We start from the raw sequence: 20389 nt of genomic DNA, 5'->3' as shown, positions 1-20389 counted from the left end.
GAAACAGGAGATTTCTATAAGTAACTTTGAAACAGCAAGCCAAAAATAACGAACTCAATCAGAAATGGATAGCTTTTATTCTCTGGGGAAATGACTGCTTCCTTCACCCTCCCCCACTCCCAAACAACAAGACTACATTATTACAAAAGAGAAAAATGTTTATTGAGCAAACAATTTAACAGTTATCCCATAGCAGAATTTTACAAATTAAAGCACAAACTGAGGCAATTACAGTTTCAATTATTAACACACTACCTAGGGTGCTTATTCTACAACTGAAAAGTTGCTGAAGTTTGCGACATGCCACTATAAATGTAAGTATTATTAAAAATTACAAATTGTTTGGTGATTATTTTGATAACCTCTTGAGCAGCAGCTCCTGCAAGGAAAAAGGAGAAAAGCAAATCTTTGAAAAAGGTAAATTAAGAGTTATATAAAAAAACTCAATTCTGTAAAGAAAACTTTTCCTTTTCCCAAAAGTAAAGGCATTTAAAAATCATCCAAAACAGATGAGTCATATTAAATGTAAGCTATCTGAGTCATATCAAAATAAAGGACAATTTTTTATAACTATGCTATTAAAGGAAATAAAAGTTTTGTTTTATACACTGACACTTTGGGATATTATGCCCCAGTTTAAAATAATAAAATATTTTTAATTATGGTTTAGAAAGATTAGCAAGATATATTAAGTTAAAAAAAAGTCAAAACAGTAGTATGGTTGATTACATTGTAAAGGATACATATAGGCAGAAAAGATTCTCAAAGGACACCCTTCTTTTGCTTTTAAATTTTACTTTGTGCCTGCTTTACTTTTATAATAAAAAGGGAATAAAGGTATATTTGTTCTAGATACATTTGGAATTTGGAATTTCTATTAAATACTGCTGGACTGCTGTAACCACTCAAAACAATAGGGGAAAAAACACAAAATTACCAAGAAAAAAAATTCCTTCATCTTTTATAAATAATCTGAAGCTTCATCTTTCACAAATATTTATTGATTTAATAAAATGTGAGACTCTACTATGTACCAGATACTGTTCTAGGTACTAAGGATATGGTAGGGAACAAAAGACAAAAATCCTTGCCCCCACACATCTTACTTTTTAGTAGTGAGGCAGAGATCATTTACAAATAAATAAAATGTATAGTATGTCAAATGACTCTTAAGTGATGAGAAAAGGCAAAAATAGGAGGATATGAGTACAAGAGGAGGGCCTCAGTTTTAAATCAGGGAGTTGGAGATGGCCTCACAGGGAAGATAATATTTAAACAAAGACCTGAAAGAAGTGAGGGAATAATAACGGCATTGTGCCACTTAATATGTAACATCCTGCTTCACTGACCTCTCTGGTTAAAATAGCCAAGAAAACAAAACTTCATAACTGTACTATGTAACAGATGACAGTATTCTCATCTTTGGAACTCACCCCCTAAGAATGCAGCAATGGTATGTGGCTCAGCAGCTCCGTATCGGCAACTACAGGAAAGGACAGAGACATGAACTTAGATTAGCTTATGAGAGGTACAGATATTGACTCTTATATGTCCTAAAAAATACTCACAATTCGTGGACATAATCATCTTTCACCATTACAGACAGTCCATATTCCTGAAGGAAGCCAGTGAGACAAGACTTCAACTTTCCTATATCTTCTTCAACTTGATAGTTAGATACCCCTAAAAATATATATGTAAATTAACTTTCATTAAAATAAATTATTCAAAATAAATGGCTACCTCTTTTATTTAATCCAGTTTTAGCTGTTCTAGTCAAAACAGTAACATGTGAAACTGAAGAACAAAAATAACAGAGTATGAGAGCAATATTTGCAACTATCAAAAATCTGTAACAATCAAAAATTAAAATTCAAGTTTGATAAGTCTGCTTTGTTCACTGCTCCATACCCAGTATCTTGAAGAGTATCTGGCACATAGTTGATGCTCAATACTTCTTTGATAGAATTGAATGAGTGAGAAAGTAATGCCCTATTTATATCCTTTATAAAAATGATGGTATCTATTATCCATTTCTAGGATATTAAATGACACTGATGACATAAAACTATAACAGGTAACATTTATTGAGCACTAACAGATGCTGGATACTGTTCTAAGCACCATATAAATTGATTTATTTAATCCTCACAACCACCCTATGATGTAGGTACTATTATCCCCCCTTTCCAGATGAAAAAACTGAGGCACAGAGTAAATTATTTGCCTGAGTTACTTAGCTTATAAATAGCAAAACTGGAATAAGAGCCTAGGCAGTTCTTATTGATTACACACTATAATGTCTTCAAAGGGAAGCTATTACCGTGTTTCCCTGAAAATAAGACCTGGCCGGACCATCAGCTCTAATGCGTCTTTTGGACCAAAATTAATGTAAGACTTGGTATATATTTATATATTATATATTATATTATGTTATATATTATATTTATTATATTATGCCCGTTCTTATAGTAACGTAAGACCTGGTCTTATATTAATTTTTGCTCCAAAAATGCATTAGAGCTAATGATCCAGCTAGGTCTTATTTTCAGGGAAACACAGTATTATTATTACTACTAGAAGGAAAAATGTAATTGCCATAACATTCAGAAATTATAAAAAACATCAATATTTTTTAACCACTCTGGTTTAAAAACTATCAATACTCTTCCTCATAATAGTAATACCTACCCTTTACTGAGTATTTACAAGGTGCTAGGCAGTGTTAGGCAGTACTTACAAGGCGCTAGGCAAGGTGCTACGCATAATTTCTGTACATTACATATCTAATCCTAACAGTCTAATAGAGTAGATACTATTATTGCCATTCCATAAATGAGAGAACTGAGACTTGGAGAGAAATAGCGACTCACCCAAGGTCAAGAGACAGTAAGTGATAGAGCTTGGATCTGAACTTAGTTTCAAAACCTGTGCCCTATGTAGTAGCTAGTCTCCCAAGATGGCTAACAAAAATTAGGTACTGAGCAAAGAAATCTCTACATCTTCTGAGTTCAGAAGTCACTGGCATATTTCTTGCAGCTTTTCATTTTCATTAAATTAAACTCAGTGTGAGTCTTAGAAGTAAACTATGGAAACTGACAGAAAAAAATGTTTCCTTATATGCATTCAACCAACATTCCTCTGTAACAGTTTAGAATCCAATACTATTTGCAAATAGTTACACTTAAAAAACAAACCGGGGGTGGCCAGTTAGCTCAGTTGGTGAGAGTATGGTGCTAATAACACCAAGGTTGCCCGTTTGATCCCCACATGGGCCACGGTGAGCTGCGCCCTCCTTAAAATAATAATAACAATAATAATAACAAAATTCTATTTAAAAAAATGGTAGTTCCTCAGTGAGGTGAACTAGGTGTAAACTATTTATAACGTAAAATTCAAAGACCATTTATAAACACCCAAGAACACTTTAAGATTTAATTGAAGTGTTTAAGATTTTAATTATATTTGATAATTCGATTGCTATTCTTACCTGGGTATCTACCATGTTGTTTATGAAATCTATCCACAGCCCGTAACATTAAGTATAATACTATCTCATTATCTGGACTGTCCATGCTGGAAGCTGAAAGGAAAAAAAATTTCAGTATAATTTGGGTAATTAATGCCATAAAAGCAAAGAATGACTGATTTTACCACATACTCTAGTTTCAAGACACAAGGCAATTTTATCACAAAATGTTAATATTTGTGACACCAAAATAGAAAATGAGAAATATTAGTAAAATAAAGGGATATACATTCAGATAAAACCCAGTTGTCCTATGGACTATTAGCTAAAGTCACATAATCTCTACTAAAGTAGTAGTAACATGCTGACTTTAGCTCTTCTAAAGTCACACAACTTCCTCAGTGACCTACCTAAATATTTTATGTATATATCAAGTTTTATATTTTGAAATTATGACTACTTGGATAGGTTTATAGAACAAAATTTAGAGTATAAATATTTCCAGTATCCTTTATATTATCACTATATATTCAATACTATTATACACAAAATATTTATATCTTTAAAAGTAAAATTAACCTACCATCCAAAAATTATTATACTTACTAATTTCATCCCTGTTAATTGTATCCAAGCCATATTCTTCAGCTAAGGATCGACATCTTACCACTCGAAGAAATGCAGAATTGCTACCTGAATACAGCAAAACATTATAGAAGTAAACGGTTGAGACACATGAATATTCCACATCACAGGATACTTTAAGAACAGGAAATTGTGTGTATATTCTTCAGACATGGAAATGTGAAGAAATGTTTTCCATTTGGCTCTAATAGTTAGCCGAGAAGGCACTAGAACATAAGTCATTTTAAATTCATCCTTGGCGCTACAACCAGTTCAGCACTGAGTTAAGTAGGTGAAGATACCTCTCTGAGCTTCAGATTTCCCCATTTATAAAATGGAGATAATACTGTTTGAAAGTTGTTCTGTGGATCAAATGTCAATTTTGTATTGTGAAAAGTGCATACCTAGCAGAATGCCTGACACAGCTCAATGAATAGTTGTTTTCATCATTATTATGGATAAGTAGTCCTATAGGAGAGTCTTATACATATTGAGCTCTTGGTATATATAAAGGTTTAAAAAAATAAAAACAAAAGCAAAGTGAGAACAGAAAATAAACCCTTAAATACCCAACATCCAGTTTGTAATCTAGTATCATATAATCTAGTAGAACACACACTAATGCAGAAATAAGGTGCAAGATAAATAATGGAACAAAACATTAAAACTAAGCCTAAACAAACGTGGAAGAGTCATGAAATGGAGAACTTGAATAAATATATTTTAAGGCTGAGGAGCATGCAAAATAGAATACAGATTTTTGCAGAAACTAAGAACAGCAGCAACAGGGGAAAATCTTCAGACAGCATGTAAAACAGATTTTATTATACTTAAACTAACTCTTAAATAAAAAATGCTTCAGGGCTACTAAGGCATTATTGAAAAGATACTAGGAGCCTAGCCACTCTGAAACTAGATGGCAAAATTCTTAATTCCATTACAGTCATTTAACACAGATCAAAATGAGTAGCTAAACCTATACTGTCAATGTACAGGTAACTCAAGACTTCATACCCAAAGCCTTCAGATAAAACTTTCCCAAAGTATTTAAAATTAAGCTGAAAATAATTCTGTATTAATGACAATTTTCAATTAATTGGACTTGTCTTTTTAGCATTGCCATAAATAGATACGCTCTACCTATGACCCAGTCTTAAAATACTCTCTCCATTTGTTACATTTTAAGAAAAACTTGTAATAATTATATTTATACCAATGAGACCATGGAAAATTTTAAATTTCAACCATTTAAAATTCCTGGGAACATTCCCTGTGGCACATTTTTATCAAGCAAAAATAAGGAAATTAATTTAAGGGGACTTACAGAGTAATTTTAATTCTTTCTCTGAAATGGACTCTGGTGCCTGTAAAGAGATAAATGTAGATTTTGCTCCAGTATAAAAGAGCAGATTAACAGAGGATACAGCACAAAGCCAATCACCATGAGACGAGGACGCTTTCTCCAAGTGCTGGGAGAGCACTGGAAAAACACCTTGTTTCCTTATAACAGTTTTTCTCGTTAGGGAGGCAAGTGAGATATCCCTCTAAAGAAGCAGAGCCAGTGCCATACCCTCCATCTCTAAACCTGTCTGGCTGGAATCATGTGATAAGGACTACATGCCGCTATTCTGTCCATCAGAGGCGCCGTGTGCCCAGCAGCTTACCTGGCCTATAGATTGCAGCAATTTGGCAACATGATTACCCACAGCAGCAGCATCTTTCTTTGCTTTTTCACGGTAACTGGAAAAGAAAACCAAAAATCTACTATTTACAAATTTTAAAATCAGCAAATTTTAAATACCATGAAGCAAACAAAAAATTTCTTTCCTTTTCATGAAAAAATACTGGTCCGGCAACATAAGATATGTGAAAATGCCATGGAAATATTACCAGCAGCAACCTATCAGTGGTTAGTGATCTTCTCCGTGTTGGTGATAGACTCTTGGAATCCACTAATACCTGGGCTCCCTCTATAATTAACAGCACCCAACTTAAAAACTGCCATCTGAGAAGGATCCATGATCCATGCTTCTCTGACAGAGGACCTGACAAAATATGTTACTGAGGAACACTATTTATTATCTCCTTGAAGTCAAGTCCAAGGAAAGTTAAATACTTCAAAACTGTCCAGCTATAAATTCATGTAAAACTTTTAAGTCTATTTACATCTTCACCCACTAAAGATTATCAGTGTTACGCTAACTACCACCAATGTGAGATCACACTTCTTTCTATCTTCAATTTACTTTTCCCAAGTTTTAAGTAGTTGAACTTTTAGGCTAGGACAACAAAGGTTTATTAGACAATGACTGAGATGAAGAGTGCAATCTGTTTAGACAACAGAGCTCTTCTCTGTGTGACATATATGGCCCTTAAAGAAACCAAGCCATCGACCCTGGATTCATCAGCACCAAGCCCAAACTACACAAGGGTAACATCCGTATGACAGCCTATCTATGCTCAGGCTAGTGATACCTAGATAGAAGGTGTCTATAGTCATGAACTCTTTAAATTATGACACATTAGTAATAAATTCATCCCAACTAAGACTTCAAAATTTTAAGTTACAGATAAAAGACAGTATAGAGCCATAGTTAAAGAGTATGGAGGTGGGTTTCATGGGTTCAGTTCCTGATTCTGCTATTTATCAGCTGTCTGACCCTGAATAAATTACCTTTGCTATGCCTCAGTTTCCTCAGCTGTAAAATTGGGACAATAGTATCTCTCTCAGATAGTTGTTGTAAATATTAAATTAGTTAATATATAGAACAGTTCATAGCACAGAGTGAAGTGTTCAAATGTTAGGTTTTATCATAAAATACGTTAAGAAATCTGCCCCCTAGAGGGTATATGGGAACTCTCTCTACTTTCCACTCAATTTTTTTGTGAACCTAAAAGTATTCTAGTACACAATTTCTATTAAAAAAAACAACTGCTCCCTAAAGTCTTTAGCTTATATTTAAAGCAATTAGATTATAACAGACTTTCTTTCATTTGATTTCTGATTTCTGACAGACTAGTAAAATACGTTCATCTCTAATATAAACAAATTAATTTTTCTGTTGCATAGTTTAGAAACAGTGAATTATAAAAAAAGAGAAAGTGACTTACACATTTTGCAGTTTTATGTATTTGCCCGAATCTGCAATCATATCAGGAATTGTTCCTCGGACAGGTAAATTTCCTTGACCCTCTTTGGCCACAAATTCCTTTAAGGCACGAGCTAAAATCCAAAATGATGGAGTCTAAAAAAAAAAAAAAAAATCAGTCTTATGTGGCGTTTGAATTTGACCCAAAAGTTAAGGTGGCACTACTTTTACCTTTTGTTGTTGTTACCTGTTTGGTGATATTTATGCAGAGATCATCATTAAATATATCTTCAATACTGCTTGGAATCTAACAAAGGAACGTGAAACATTTACTTATAACTAAGAATTTGCCCAGCTTTATTGTCACTACTATTTCTTTGAACAAGTTCTTTGAATTCTCAAATTGTAATCAAATACAAACTTCTGATTTGCTTACTTTTATTTAGAATACCAGATGGCGATTTGATGAGGAAAGGGAGAATGGAAAAAAGTCCCCTCCTGCCCACTGTTGTTAGCATTAAAGACTGACCTGTTCTCTTCCATCATAAATGGAGTAAAAAAGGAGCCAAAGTAAATCTTTTTATATATTTACATTTGAAAATATAACAAAGATTACAGACATTAATACCAAGCTAGATTTATAATCTATGTTTCTCCATCTTGTCAAAAATTTGAAATCCTTACACCCTAATTAGTGACTGTTGAAAGAGACAACCATTCTGATAAAAACTAGATAATTAAAGACTTTTAATGCTACCAAGATTATCATACATTAATAAAAGCTTTATAAATTGTAGGCTTCGATTCTATTGTATGGAAAACAGCACCTTCTTACTGCTAACCTCCTAACTGGGCTCTGCTTCCACTCCCAGGCCCCTACAGTCCTGTCTCACAAAAGCCAGAATGATTTTTCAGATATAGATCAAGTCACTCCACTCCCCTGCTCAAAACTCTTCAATGGCCTGCCTGCAAGGCCCTTCCCACCTCTCCAAACTCAAAGCTCTACCACGTTCGCCTTGTTCACGTCAATCACTCTGGCATTCTTACTGATCCTTGAACAAATGCCACGCTTCCTTCCACTTCAGGGCCTTTGCACATGTGCTTCCTCCCTGTAAAGCTCTCCCACCACATCTCTGTACATCACTTCACTCAGCCTTCTGCTTAAACACGTCTCTTTGAGAGTCTCCTTGGCCCTCTCTCTATCCCAGATGCCCGCTTCCCCATCATGTTTTACCTCTTTATTCTGCTCTAATTTTATTCATAGCACCTGGTGCATTCATCTGTTTGCTTAGTTCATCGTCCCCCAATCATGAGAACCTTGGTTTTTTAATTGGTGTAAATTTTACATTCAGAGAAATAAACAAATCTTAAATGTATAATTCAATGCATTTTGATAACCATACATGTACTTTTAACCATTACCCCAATTAAGACATAGAAAATTTACATCACCCAAAAAAACTGATTCACAGAGCACCCACTTTTAAACACTCAGCAACACTACTTCATTATCTCCAAAAAATTTGTAGTAACAGTTTAAGTGCTTACCTAACTTGAAAGGCAGCATTTTTTGCTGATTTAAATTATAAGAAAATTCTAACTTAAACTACCAGTTTTGTTATTCCAAAGTTCCCCAAAAAATTCATTGGCCAGGCTTCAACAACAAAACAACAACAAAAAGGCATCTAAACTGAGTTATCCTCCAAGTAATTTTTAAGGTATACAATGTCATTTAAGAACATCTTTATGTCGAAATAATTACTGTCAAAAGCAAATGCAGGGTAAGATTTAACTTTTCAGACAACTATTTTGAACCAGCAAAATATCATGTTCAGTATATAATTCCTACCCCCAAACTATTACCATTCACAAATCATTACTTCAAGTAATTAATTTACATAAATCATTGTATCACTGAAGAACTGATGTCCATTTTAACAAGGACAATACAGAATCTTATTAAAATAAGTCAATCCATATTACAAGTATTAATTTCTAACCAACTATACAATTTAGGAAATATTAACTTAAATCTAAAATCAATTATTTCACCATGAGGACTTCAGAAAACATCTTTCTTATATAAATCCCTCAGCAACTCTTTTAATACCTGAGTTGTATTTAGTGCTGTGTTCACATTTTTAATAGCTTCTTCAAAATTCTCTTCATCTTCAGGAGCCCCATTTTCATTCTTTAGAATTCCTATTGAAATAGAAATTGGTTAGCAAACAACAGCCCTTCTTCTCTCTCTCTCTTTCTCTCTCACTCTCCCCCTCCCCACCCCAACATTATGGAAATAACCTTGTCAGATTCTGAAGGGAAGATCAGATATTGAACCTTAAGAAGAAATATGGCTTATCATGAGTCATTCTTAAAATTACACAGAATTGTTCTTTAACCTCCCTTAAGGAAAAATAAAATAAAAGCTCATGATGACATCATCTGACAAAGGTGTTGATACCGTAGAAATCCAATAAACATTAGTTTCAAGCAATTTGCTTTTCAAACTTTACACATTTCATCACATCCCAAGTATTACCTTGTCTAATCAAATCTCTGAACTCTTCTTTTTCTTTATATGTTTTAGGTATTCGTCCATTTGTCTAAATCGGTTTAAAAAATTAAGAAATCTAGTTATAAAAATTCAAAATATGGAAATTGAGAGTCCAAAGTTTCCAGCATCCTCCCATCCACATTAGATTTCATCAGCACATATGTACCTCAATTAAATCAGAGGCTGACTTTATAGAAAACTGTGGGCCATTTATTTACATTCATTCCTCACTGCAAATTTCAGAATGACATTTATTCAAATTTCATTTTGTTAATAAAAATATCATTTTGTTAATAAAAAATATGAGAAGAGGAACTGCTAGATTTGAACTGAAAAGCACCCACCTCCCCTAAATCACACATGGAAAAAAAATTAATCTCCCACCCCTTCCAATAAAATCCTTTATAATAAATAGAAAATACAGACATATATGGAATTTCTTCTTTTAAAAAAGGACATACTTCACTATACCACTGGGCTAAATATTTAGCTATGATCACAATCCATGGAGTGTGGCTATGGTCCTAAAAATGAAAGAAAAATAAAATATCCTTTTAGTTAACATTAGTTAACATTTTTTCCTTACTACACTGTATCACTTTCAACGAATTCAACAATATTTATTATAATCACCCCCCAGTATATGGAATAATGAATGGAGGAAAAATGAACTGGATTAATAAAATCTGCATTACAAATTTTTTTAGAGGGAGTGTCCAATTTGACCCTAGTATGGCAGGTATGCACTATGATTGTGCCCATTTTTACCATCAAGAAAAAATATCAAAGACTGCGACCCAAAACTAAAGCCCAAATCTCTTGATTTCAGATACCAATCCTAGACTACAGAAAGAGGATCTTGTTTTCTGATGAACCAAATACTTGCATTTTAATTAACATGTATTTAGTAAAAACTACACATACTCCTTAAATTATATGGTTTGTTATAAATATCATTATTTCCGTACCAAAATATGCAGTTGTCTTGGTAATTCTTTAACACTAAAAATAAGTTTCAAGAGGAATCAATTTTCAACAAACTCCAAATTCAAACTATTTTAAAAAGCACATCTACTTGTTCAGAAAACGGCCATGAAGAATGATACGTTAATGTCCAATATCTTGACCTGGGTGTTGATTACACAGATATGTCCAGATATGTACTTTTCTTCAATAAAAAAGTTTTTAAATTTTGGAGAAAAATAAATTTATTTAAAATAAAATTAGGTACAATGTTGTTACTATGTAATCTGGATGACAGGAATATGAAGGTTAACAGTATTTCCTTACGTTGGTGTAATTCAAAAATCTTAGGTTAAAAAATTGTTTTAAGTCTGTCTGTAAATTGAAGGTCACACGAACTACCAACCCTTTTGTCCATGTGATCCAGATCATAAGACTGAAAATGTTCTCTCAGTTCAGGAAATGGCTTATCCAGTCGTAGATCCTCTAATGCATTATCCGGATGAGGTTCTATTACTGTCAAACAAATAATCCCAAAAGATAAAATTATTTCTTTAGTAATATTGCTGGCAATACATTATATTACTGGAACTTAAGAAATCTATAAATTTTAAATGGGCATAGCACCTACAGGTTTTTGTTCATTATTGAGGTAAATTTATATATACAGTTTACTAAATGCACAAATCTTAAGTGGACTACAGTTTTAGTAAGAGTAAAACCAAGATTCCTTTAGAACATAATTTTCTTGTTATTATAATTGAAAAAAACAAAATTGATAAAATATGTGTTCAGATACCGTGTTTCCCAAAAAAATAAGACCAGGTCTTACATTAATTTTTGCTCCAAAAGACGCATTAGGGCTTATGTTCAGGGGCTGTCATCCTGGAAAATCATGCTAGGGCTTATTTTCCAGTTAAGTCTTATTTTCGGGGAAACACGGTAGCACCCAACAACCCACTCTTCCTCCTCCTGTCTTCAACAGACAGCATCACCATCTACCAAGACCTCTTCCCTAGAAACCTGACGGTCATTCTTGACTTCTTATTTCCTTGGCCCAACATCAGTCACTCCCCACATTCTGATGTCACTTCATACACAGCTCTCCACAGAGGAGACTACAGAAAAGTGTGTAATTCCAGTGAATGTTTAAAGCTAGGCTCAATTTTGTCACTTGCTAGCTGTGTGACCTTAGGCAAGTAACTTAATCTGTGTCTCAGCATCCTCATCTGTAAAACACAGATAAAACAGTATCTACCTAATAAGGATTTTAAAAAGATTAAATAAAATAATCCACATAAAGACAGGCACACAGCTAGCAATGCTAACCTTCATTATCATCTACCCCTCTTCCCTATCCCTATAACATCTGCCCTCAGTCAGGGGCTATCTCTCTCACCTAGACCACTGGAAATCTCCTAACACCAACCCTTGCCTCTAATCTTTGCCCCTTCATATCCATTCATTCCCCACCCAGCTTCAGAGTGACCCACTTAAAATGAAAATTTTACCCTGACACTCTCCCACTTACAATTCTTAAATGGCCCAGCACCGTCTGCCAGAAGCTTATCCTCACAAGCCCTAACTGCCCAAGCAGACACTACTACTCAGTGCCACTACCAATGCCAATGGCTATCATTGCACTAGCAGACTACCTGGCTCAGAGCAATGTATAAGCACTGAAGGAAAATATTATGATGATTTAAGATTAAAAATTTTAAGTAAAGGGCTAATATCAGCCTTGAGCTGATACAAGCTTGACTATGAATGACTTTGGCCTCCTATAACACTGTTTCCTTGGAACAGTAGTTAGGTAAATGCCTTGCTTATTGTGTGGAATTGTACCTGTCCTGGGGAACCTTAAGGCCTGTATGAGAATGGAATAAAAGATTGGTGGAGAAAAGGTGGTGTGACCTCTGTGTGTCATTGTGACCCACATAGCTTGGCTCTTGTCAGTGGCAGCCATACATGCCCTATGTGGGTTAAGAAGCGAAAAAAAAAAAAAAGCTAGGTATTTGCACAGCTGCTGGAACTCCTAATAAGATGAAGAAGCTGTACTTTTCCCTCCTGCTTTGTCTTCTCCTATAATGCTAAGTAATGGAACTACTAGATTAAAGCTTACTGATTCTGATTGATACTTTGAACCTATAACCGGAGTTGGGCTGCTATGAATTTACTTGGTAATTTAAAAGTTACTTTCTAAATTGTCAAGTTTCTAAAATCACAGCTAAAGCAACCAAAAGCAAGGCCCATATGTGCAAAATTTTTACCTGGATGTTCTTTTATAATGATCCTCATATAACCAACTAGTCCGTATGTCCTACAGATTAAAAGAGGGATTTGGGAATTCCAAAGGACATCTGCTAAACGTAGTAATGTACTGTAAAGGAAGGCACAACAAATAAGAACATAAGCAAATGGATATGTCAAACATGAAAATAGCTTAAAATAAAGCAACTTTCTAACTCAATTATAAATGCACAGCTATATCTATTGCATGATAAGCAGGTCAAGGATAGTCTGAAAAGCAAGCAATTTCACAAGGCTGCAGTTTCAGAGACAGCATATCTTTTGGACTCGAGGGATATAAAACACTCAAATTTAGTATTAGGGAGAATGCTACTGAAAGACACTTCCTAAACATTTCCATTAAAAAAGAGGAAAATATTTATAAAATGTATGTATCCTTGCATACATCCCCAAGTGTTCCTGTAATTAATTCTAACTGGGTTTTTTTTTACTAAAAATAACCAATGTTCAATTGAACTGCTCTAAATAGGTATAAATTTCTTAAAAGTTTCACATTTCAGTATTTTTTCCCCATCTTTTCAATGTTAGAGATTTATAAGTGCTTCCAATTAAAGGTTTCTATAGTGCTTAAGAATTTTAAAAACCATAGACACTACTAGAAAAACAAAACTACGCAAATCTAATAAGAGATCCAAATAAAAACAAATTAACATAAAAACTTACCTTTCAGGAAGCTGAGTTGCAACTACAATGGTAAACCTACAGAAAAATGAAGGATCGTTGTCTAGAAGGTTTTCTGGGTTCTAAAAAGGACAGGGGGAAAAAATCCAACAATTTCACAATCATATTAAACATGGCAGAAACAGTTAAGCTATTTAGAACAAATGATGACACATGCTAGACTCCATTGTTAAAGTAATTCAACTCTCAACTAAACATAAATATACAAAGATTTAAAATTCAAAATTTCAAGGGTTTTGAACTATTAAAAAATAAAATTTCTGCTCAGAAATAATAACGTATATACATATATACCTCTTCCACAAAATTGCCAGAGACATCGTTATTTAATTCTTGTAAGAATTCCATGGCAGCTTGAGCTCGGTTCTTTTTAAAAACAAAGCATTTGACTTGAATTAGAAAAAACTTGGTTAAAATGTAACCCCTCAATTTACAGATCAAGAAAACACACTATAAAACTACCCAAATTTCATGCATAGATATGACAGCTCTGCTTTTCATAGTGTTTAAACTGAGACTTAACCAGATTATTTCTTAAAATAGAGCTAAACCATAATTTTTCAGAGGTCTTAAATGAATATATTGTTTGCATCCTACTTTTCTGATTAGGCAAATGACCAGAAAACCCTGGGTAGCAGGCAGGGATATTCTGTATCAAATCCAGACTTACTCTAACTTCCCACATTTACAATTTAGTACAAGAGAGGTCAAATCGTTAAAGAAACAGTCATTTCCACTCAAAATATTGTACTAAGTTGACTAATATGTCTTTGTAAGATTTCTAATATGAAATACAAAAATAAAAGATATTCTGGCTAACTCTTAGTTAAAACTCTCGTTAACCAAAATCTTCCTTCCTCTGAACATTAACGTCACTCAAGCTTTAGCTTTAATACAAGACACAGTGTAAAAATATAGACATTACTTCTTTTATGTTCTTAAACTACCAGGCATATAAAGATTTACAGGATCAGAAGACAATGAGCTAATTTAACTTTTTTATTGGAGATAATAAGCTCTTCTAAGGTCAAAGCTTTCCAAGAAATCAAAAATCAAAACCCAGTGGCATCATTAGATGCTCAAACTCAACTATATTCTATAACAAAATATTGTTTACCTTGCCAATACTGCTTCTTTGAAGGAAAAAACTAAAACAGAGAGAATAAAAACAAAATTAAGGGCTTCTTTTTCTATATAAAGGTTATTTGTAATATCAGGTATATTTCATTCATCGTATAAAACAAACTATATTTTGATTATAGATTGTAACAGCCTTCCTCGGGAAGAAAACTGGATGAAACTAATAATCAAAGACAAGCTAATAAATCAAAGTTTCCCAAAGTGTGTACTACAAAAAACGAATTTCATAAGATGCTCTGAGAGAAAAGGGTTCCCTGGCTTTAAAAACTTTAGGAAACATCATATGTCATATTTCCCCATTGAAAATTCATAATATACATAATACGTATGACATTAAAGTCTTCTATAACAAATGCTTAACTTCGTTTGACCATGGAATCCCTTTGCCCTCTTAGCAACTATCAACATTCCCTAAAACCAATGTTCTACAGACCACACTTGGGAAATGCTGTGTTGAACTGTCTGCTTTTGCAGGTAACCATAACACACTATTCAGGCTTCTTTCCACACACACCCTTGCATGTCTCAAGTCCCAGATCTGAGGCTGCTTATCAGTCAGAGTGCCATTTTGTAGCACAAGCTCAGAGGCTCCATAAGAAAAAGAAACCTTATTCTTATCACATCCTGCTCTAACCAACCAAGTAAGCAAAGATAACAGGACTTTTTCTTTACAGATACCAATAAAAGGGCTGTGTTGTGGATACACTATCACCCAAAGAAAAGACATCAAAGCTCAATATGCACCAAATTCTAATTTTCCTTGTGTTTATTCATTGCTGCTATATACTGACAAATACAATGAGAGATCCCAGACCTCAAGTCCCTGAAAAGGCAAGCTTGAAATCCAAATTTGGGAATGCTCTGGAGGTCTCCATATGATCATCTTTAAAGACTGATATACAGGTTACCTTTATAAACAGCATTTTTATGGAGACAGAGTAGTACAGAGAAAGTTATACCTAGACTAAGCTTAGAAGACACATAAATAAAAGGTAGATTTTACTATTATTATAATCCAAAAGTACAATTATTGTTAATTATATAATATTATCAAGGAATCAGTGCAAGGACTTGGAAGTGTCCAGATTTCATAAATAAATGACTATCCTTTGCACTAATAATGACAATAAAGACAGTAATGACAGTATCTTTTATTAATGGTCTATTTGCCAGACACTAGCACTTCACCTATATTAACTCCCTTCATCCTCGCCATAATCCTAAACATAGAGATTATTTCCACTTGAGAGTCAAGTCACCCTGATAAAGAGGTGAAGTTGGGACTTAGGCCTCACTCTCCTGTGACAGTACACTGCCTTCCCTAACATGAATATATATGAAAAGAATAGGACATACTTATTTCCAGCATCTTCTCCGCTGACCTGATTTCCATCAATAATTGTAAATGAACCAATACCTGGGGGGAAAAACAGAGCCAGTCAAGAATATATATTTCTAGTTCAAAACATTAAAGAAGTAAATTTATAACCACAAAATTATATTACCTGGTAGCACCAAGTTTTTAAGAATTTCAGTTCCTGTGGCTGTTGCATTTATTAGGCAAACATGAGCAGATTCTAAAGCCTCTTGCCCATGATCACCCCACAACCTACAAAACAAGACACAAATTCAACAGTTTTATAACTTTCAGGAAAATAACTTTCTTATTTGGTGATCTTCTATCTTTAAAGCGTCCTTGCATAGAATAACGGATGTGATAACCGTGGCAAACATGTAAGACAGAAACAGCAGGTGTGATGGGGATTATATAACATAAGACTGTAACATAAGACTAAGACAGGTTGATAAGTTGCATGGTTAAAGGGGAGGTCAAATCAGAACTAGAAACTTGGTCTTACAGCTCCCTGTCCATTACTCTTTTCAAGACAGATAACTTACAGAATGGAAAGTCTTTAGATATACTCATTGACATTAAAGAAGTGCCTTAGTTTTAAAACCAATTTCGTTCTGTTTCATTTCTCCTTAAGTTACATGGATCCAGTATATTTAAGATCTGGGCATAGGACTTATCACTGGCATCTGTAAGAGTGAGAAAAGCTTTAGCAAGCTGAATTATCATCATCTGAAAAGCCTCACACTGACGTGTACAGGGGTGCTTTATCATACCCAATAAATGTTCTAATAGTATGATTAACAAATGTATTAACAAACACAAAGATGTAATAAGGATTAGAAATATATGTTATACCCTTATTCACACCAGGTATCATTAACAGGGCAAGGTACATGATTACACATGTATCATGGCATCTGGGCCAAGCTGGTTTACCTTCACTCAGAAAGCCTATTAACTTATCTTTTTTTGTCAGTATAGGAAGTATAGGGAGAGTCAAAATCATTAGAAAAATGCCATAGCCTGGAGGACAGATAGACATTAATGTGCCTTCTCTGTCACCTGATCAAAAGTAGATTCCCTTATTGTATAGCCGGTATGTCCTCCAGAGTATATCACAACTGTAATGACCTCATTTGGTTTTTTATTTGCTGAGTATCCACCTTTCCATTCCACTCTAAGCTCCATAAGTACCCAGACCACTTCCTAAATCCACCACTGGAGCCCCAATGTCTTGCCCAATGCCTTGCCCAGGGTAAGTGATCACCAAATAGCTGTCAAATAAATAGAGAAAAAACCTAGAAGAACCAAAAATACTGGAAATAATCTGTTTTTCCTATGAAAGTAGGGGACACAGAAGACATCTGACATATTTAGCTGATGGATGCTTGGATGAGTGAGCCTAAGAGAATACTAGTGCATCTCTAGGTAACATGTTTCAAGAAAGGGCCCAAACAAAAAATTAATTCTCTCTACTCTTGCTGGCCTAAGGAAAGCCCGCTAGCTGGCTGCACAACTTTGCTTCTAATTACCTCCCCTGACAAAATCAATAACCAGTTCTTACATGAAAGGTAAAGTTTGGTCCTTAAATGGATTGGACTCAGCAAAAGCTCTCTTTTGTTACAATTACTTAGTAACTTAAAATATCTTCTCAGCTCTGCCATGTATGGTTATATCTGCATTCAAAACACAAGAAACTCCAAGCAGTTACAAGTGAACACGAGTGGGTTACAAGGGCTCTGCCACTTTGCTTCATTCCCCAAAAGCCTGGGAGCAGAGTGATGTGCCTGAGCACTAGCTCTGAAAAGGCAAGAGTCCCCTGAGTCTACATCCTGGCTCAAAAACACGGGAGACTGAGCAAGTTGTCTAACTCCTCCAACACTCAGTTTCCCCATATGAGGTATGATCAAAAACTACGGTAAATGCTTAAATTTAAAAAAAAATTATTACAGTAAAAGACACATTGCCATTAACCCCCCTCAAAATACTCCTCTTCCCTTTGAGGTCCTGAATCAATTCAAAACGTTTACCTTTCATGGTCATTTTGACTTTGAGGAAGAGCCAGAAGTCACATGGTGCCAGATCTGATGAATAAGGTCGATGAGCACACTCCGTAATGTTTTTGACAGAAAATGCCATATACCAGAAGCGATGTGTGACACGGAGCCTTTCCCGTCGTGACCAAGAATTACAGTGAATGCTGCTGCTGAGTGCCATCCAACGGAAAGGCAGGGATCTTCAATTCGGGAAGTAGCGGAGTCAAACCTTAGTAACAGTGTGTGACAAGTTTCAACTTGTTCAGCAGTCAGGTGTGAGCTACGGTTGAGAGAAGGTGTGTTTTAAAGTGTGCCATAAATCATCCTCCACCATGACAATGCTCCATGTCACACATCGCTTCTGGTACAGCAATTTCTGTCAAATAAAAACATTATGGTGTGTCCTCATCTATCTTATTCACCGGATCTGGCACCGTGTGACTTCTGGCTCTTCCCCAAAGTCAAAATGACCATGAAAGGTAAACGGTTTTTTTCTGTTGTTTGTTTGTTTTGTTTTTTCTCTGTTTCACCCCACCACCCCGTTCGCGTGCCCCTGAAAGGTAAGTTTTTAATCGATTCAGGACATCGAGGCAGCCACAACAGCACAACTCAAGACATTCAACAAAAGACTTCCAGAATTGCTTCAGAAAGTGGCAAGAACGATGGGATAAATGTGATCGTAGCAAGGGGGAATATTTTGAGGGGGATTAATAGCAATGTGTCTTTTACTGTAATAATTTTTTTTTATTTAAACATTCACCGTTTGATTTGTTTGATCACACCTCGTATAAAACAGAATGTCTGCCTTCAAGGCTGTTCTCAGAATCGAGTAGCTAAAGGCCCTAATACAGCACTAGGTTGTAGGTGTAAATAAGAGTTCCAGTCCTTACTTCCCGTCCTCCTGACTCGGAGGCTCCAGAAAGAAGGGGAGCCAAGCATTTGTGTTACTACACAGCTTTAACACACATAGAAGATGCTCAATAAAGACTGGAGAGTGTAATGAAAAAAGGCAAGGGACAGAAAATAGCGAAGGACCTGCCTCACAGGTAAGATCTGCAGTGTCCATTAAGGTAGCCATTAGCCACATGTGACTACTGAGAACTAGAAATGAGGCTTGTCCGAATAGAAATGTGCTATAAGCGTAAAACGTCAGATTTCGGACAGTATGACAAAAATGTAAAAACTCTAATAACTTTTTATACTGACTACGTGTTGAAATGGCAATATTTTGGATATATTGGGTAAAATAAACTATTATTAAAACTAATTTCATCTTTTTCCTTTTTAATGTGACTACTAGAAAATGTATAATGACATACGTGTGGCTCACATGAGACTAGCATTGTATTTCTACTGGATAGCGCTGGCTTAGAACAATACCTAACACTCGGTGCCGCTCTCCGTGCCGCTTTCGCCGCCGGGATGGGGCAGTTGCGGATCCCTCCATTCTGCAAAACTAGCAGCCTGAGCGCAGTGAGGCGGGGCCGGCAGCCGCCCTGGTGACAAGGCTGACGCCGGGACCACGCACCTCGAAATGCACACCCCGTGGAGGGCGGGCGCGCCCCGCAAAGGGAGTGAGTCTGGCCCTGAAGGAGCACCCCCCCAACCCCAGGCCGGAGTCCTGAGTGCCGGCTCCGGAGCACCGCACGGCCCGGCACGGCCCAGCGGGAGGCCTAAGGGAGGCCCGACCGCGCCGCCCGCTCGCTTAGGCCCGGCCCGGACGCAGAGAAGTCCGCCGGCCCGCCCGCCCGATTCAGTGAGCCCCGGCTCACCTCAGCTGCCGGTCGTATTTCTGCTCTTTGAGCAGCTTCCCCGGCTGCGCCATGGCCGCGAACGCCGCGCGAACAGCCAAAACGCTGCAGAGCAAGTACCACCACCACGAGCGCGCAGGCGCACTGAGTGCCTTTCGCCGCCGCGGCCTCCTGCACGCTGCCCGCAGGGGGCGCCGCCGCTGCACTGCGCACGCGTCGCCTGTACGCCCAAGAGTATCCCACGGCAGCCAGGACCCAGGACTGGGACTGGTGGTCCAGTCTTCCACGGTTTGTGAGGCATTCGGTGACTTTGTACTTGCGGTAATTGTGGGGCACTCGGGCTTTGGAATCAGGCCGATTTGGATTTTAACCACTTATTGTGAGATTTGCTCTTTACCTCTCAAATCCTCCATTTATT

The 20389-nt window shown here is 36.0% G+C and overlaps 1 protein-coding gene across 1 annotated transcript; it reads right to left on the bottom strand.

Annotated features, from left to right (window-relative positions):
- Positions 1-137: 137 nt before the first annotated feature.
- NAE1 (NEDD8 activating enzyme E1 subunit 1) lies at positions 138-20141 on the bottom strand. Its single transcript, XM_019755273.2, has 20 exons — positions 19993-20141; positions 16336-16439; positions 16187-16247; positions 14808-14838; positions 13985-14056; positions 13673-13752; positions 12970-13079; positions 11106-11215; positions 10198-10260; positions 9722-9785; positions 9293-9384; positions 7430-7489; positions 7205-7338; positions 5758-5833; positions 5418-5457; positions 4076-4162; positions 3491-3583; positions 1569-1683; positions 1434-1483; positions 138-379 (listed from the first exon to the last, which is right to left on the bottom strand). Exons 1-20 carry the CDS (start codon positions 20043-20045, stop codon positions 270-272), a joined length of 1605 nt encoding a protein of 534 aa, XP_019610832.1. The 5' UTR covers positions 20046-20141; the 3' UTR covers positions 138-269.
- Between the last annotated feature and the right edge of the window lie 248 nt (positions 20142-20389).

This window comes from Rhinolophus sinicus, linkage group LG11, assembly GCF_036562045.2.
Source record: "Rhinolophus sinicus isolate RSC01 linkage group LG11, ASM3656204v1, whole genome shotgun sequence".
NCBI classification, from domain to species: Eukaryota; Metazoa; Chordata; class Mammalia; order Chiroptera; family Rhinolophidae; genus Rhinolophus; species Rhinolophus sinicus.
Note: the sequence above shows the minus strand (reverse complement) of the source record. Positions and strands in the feature narration are given on the sequence as shown.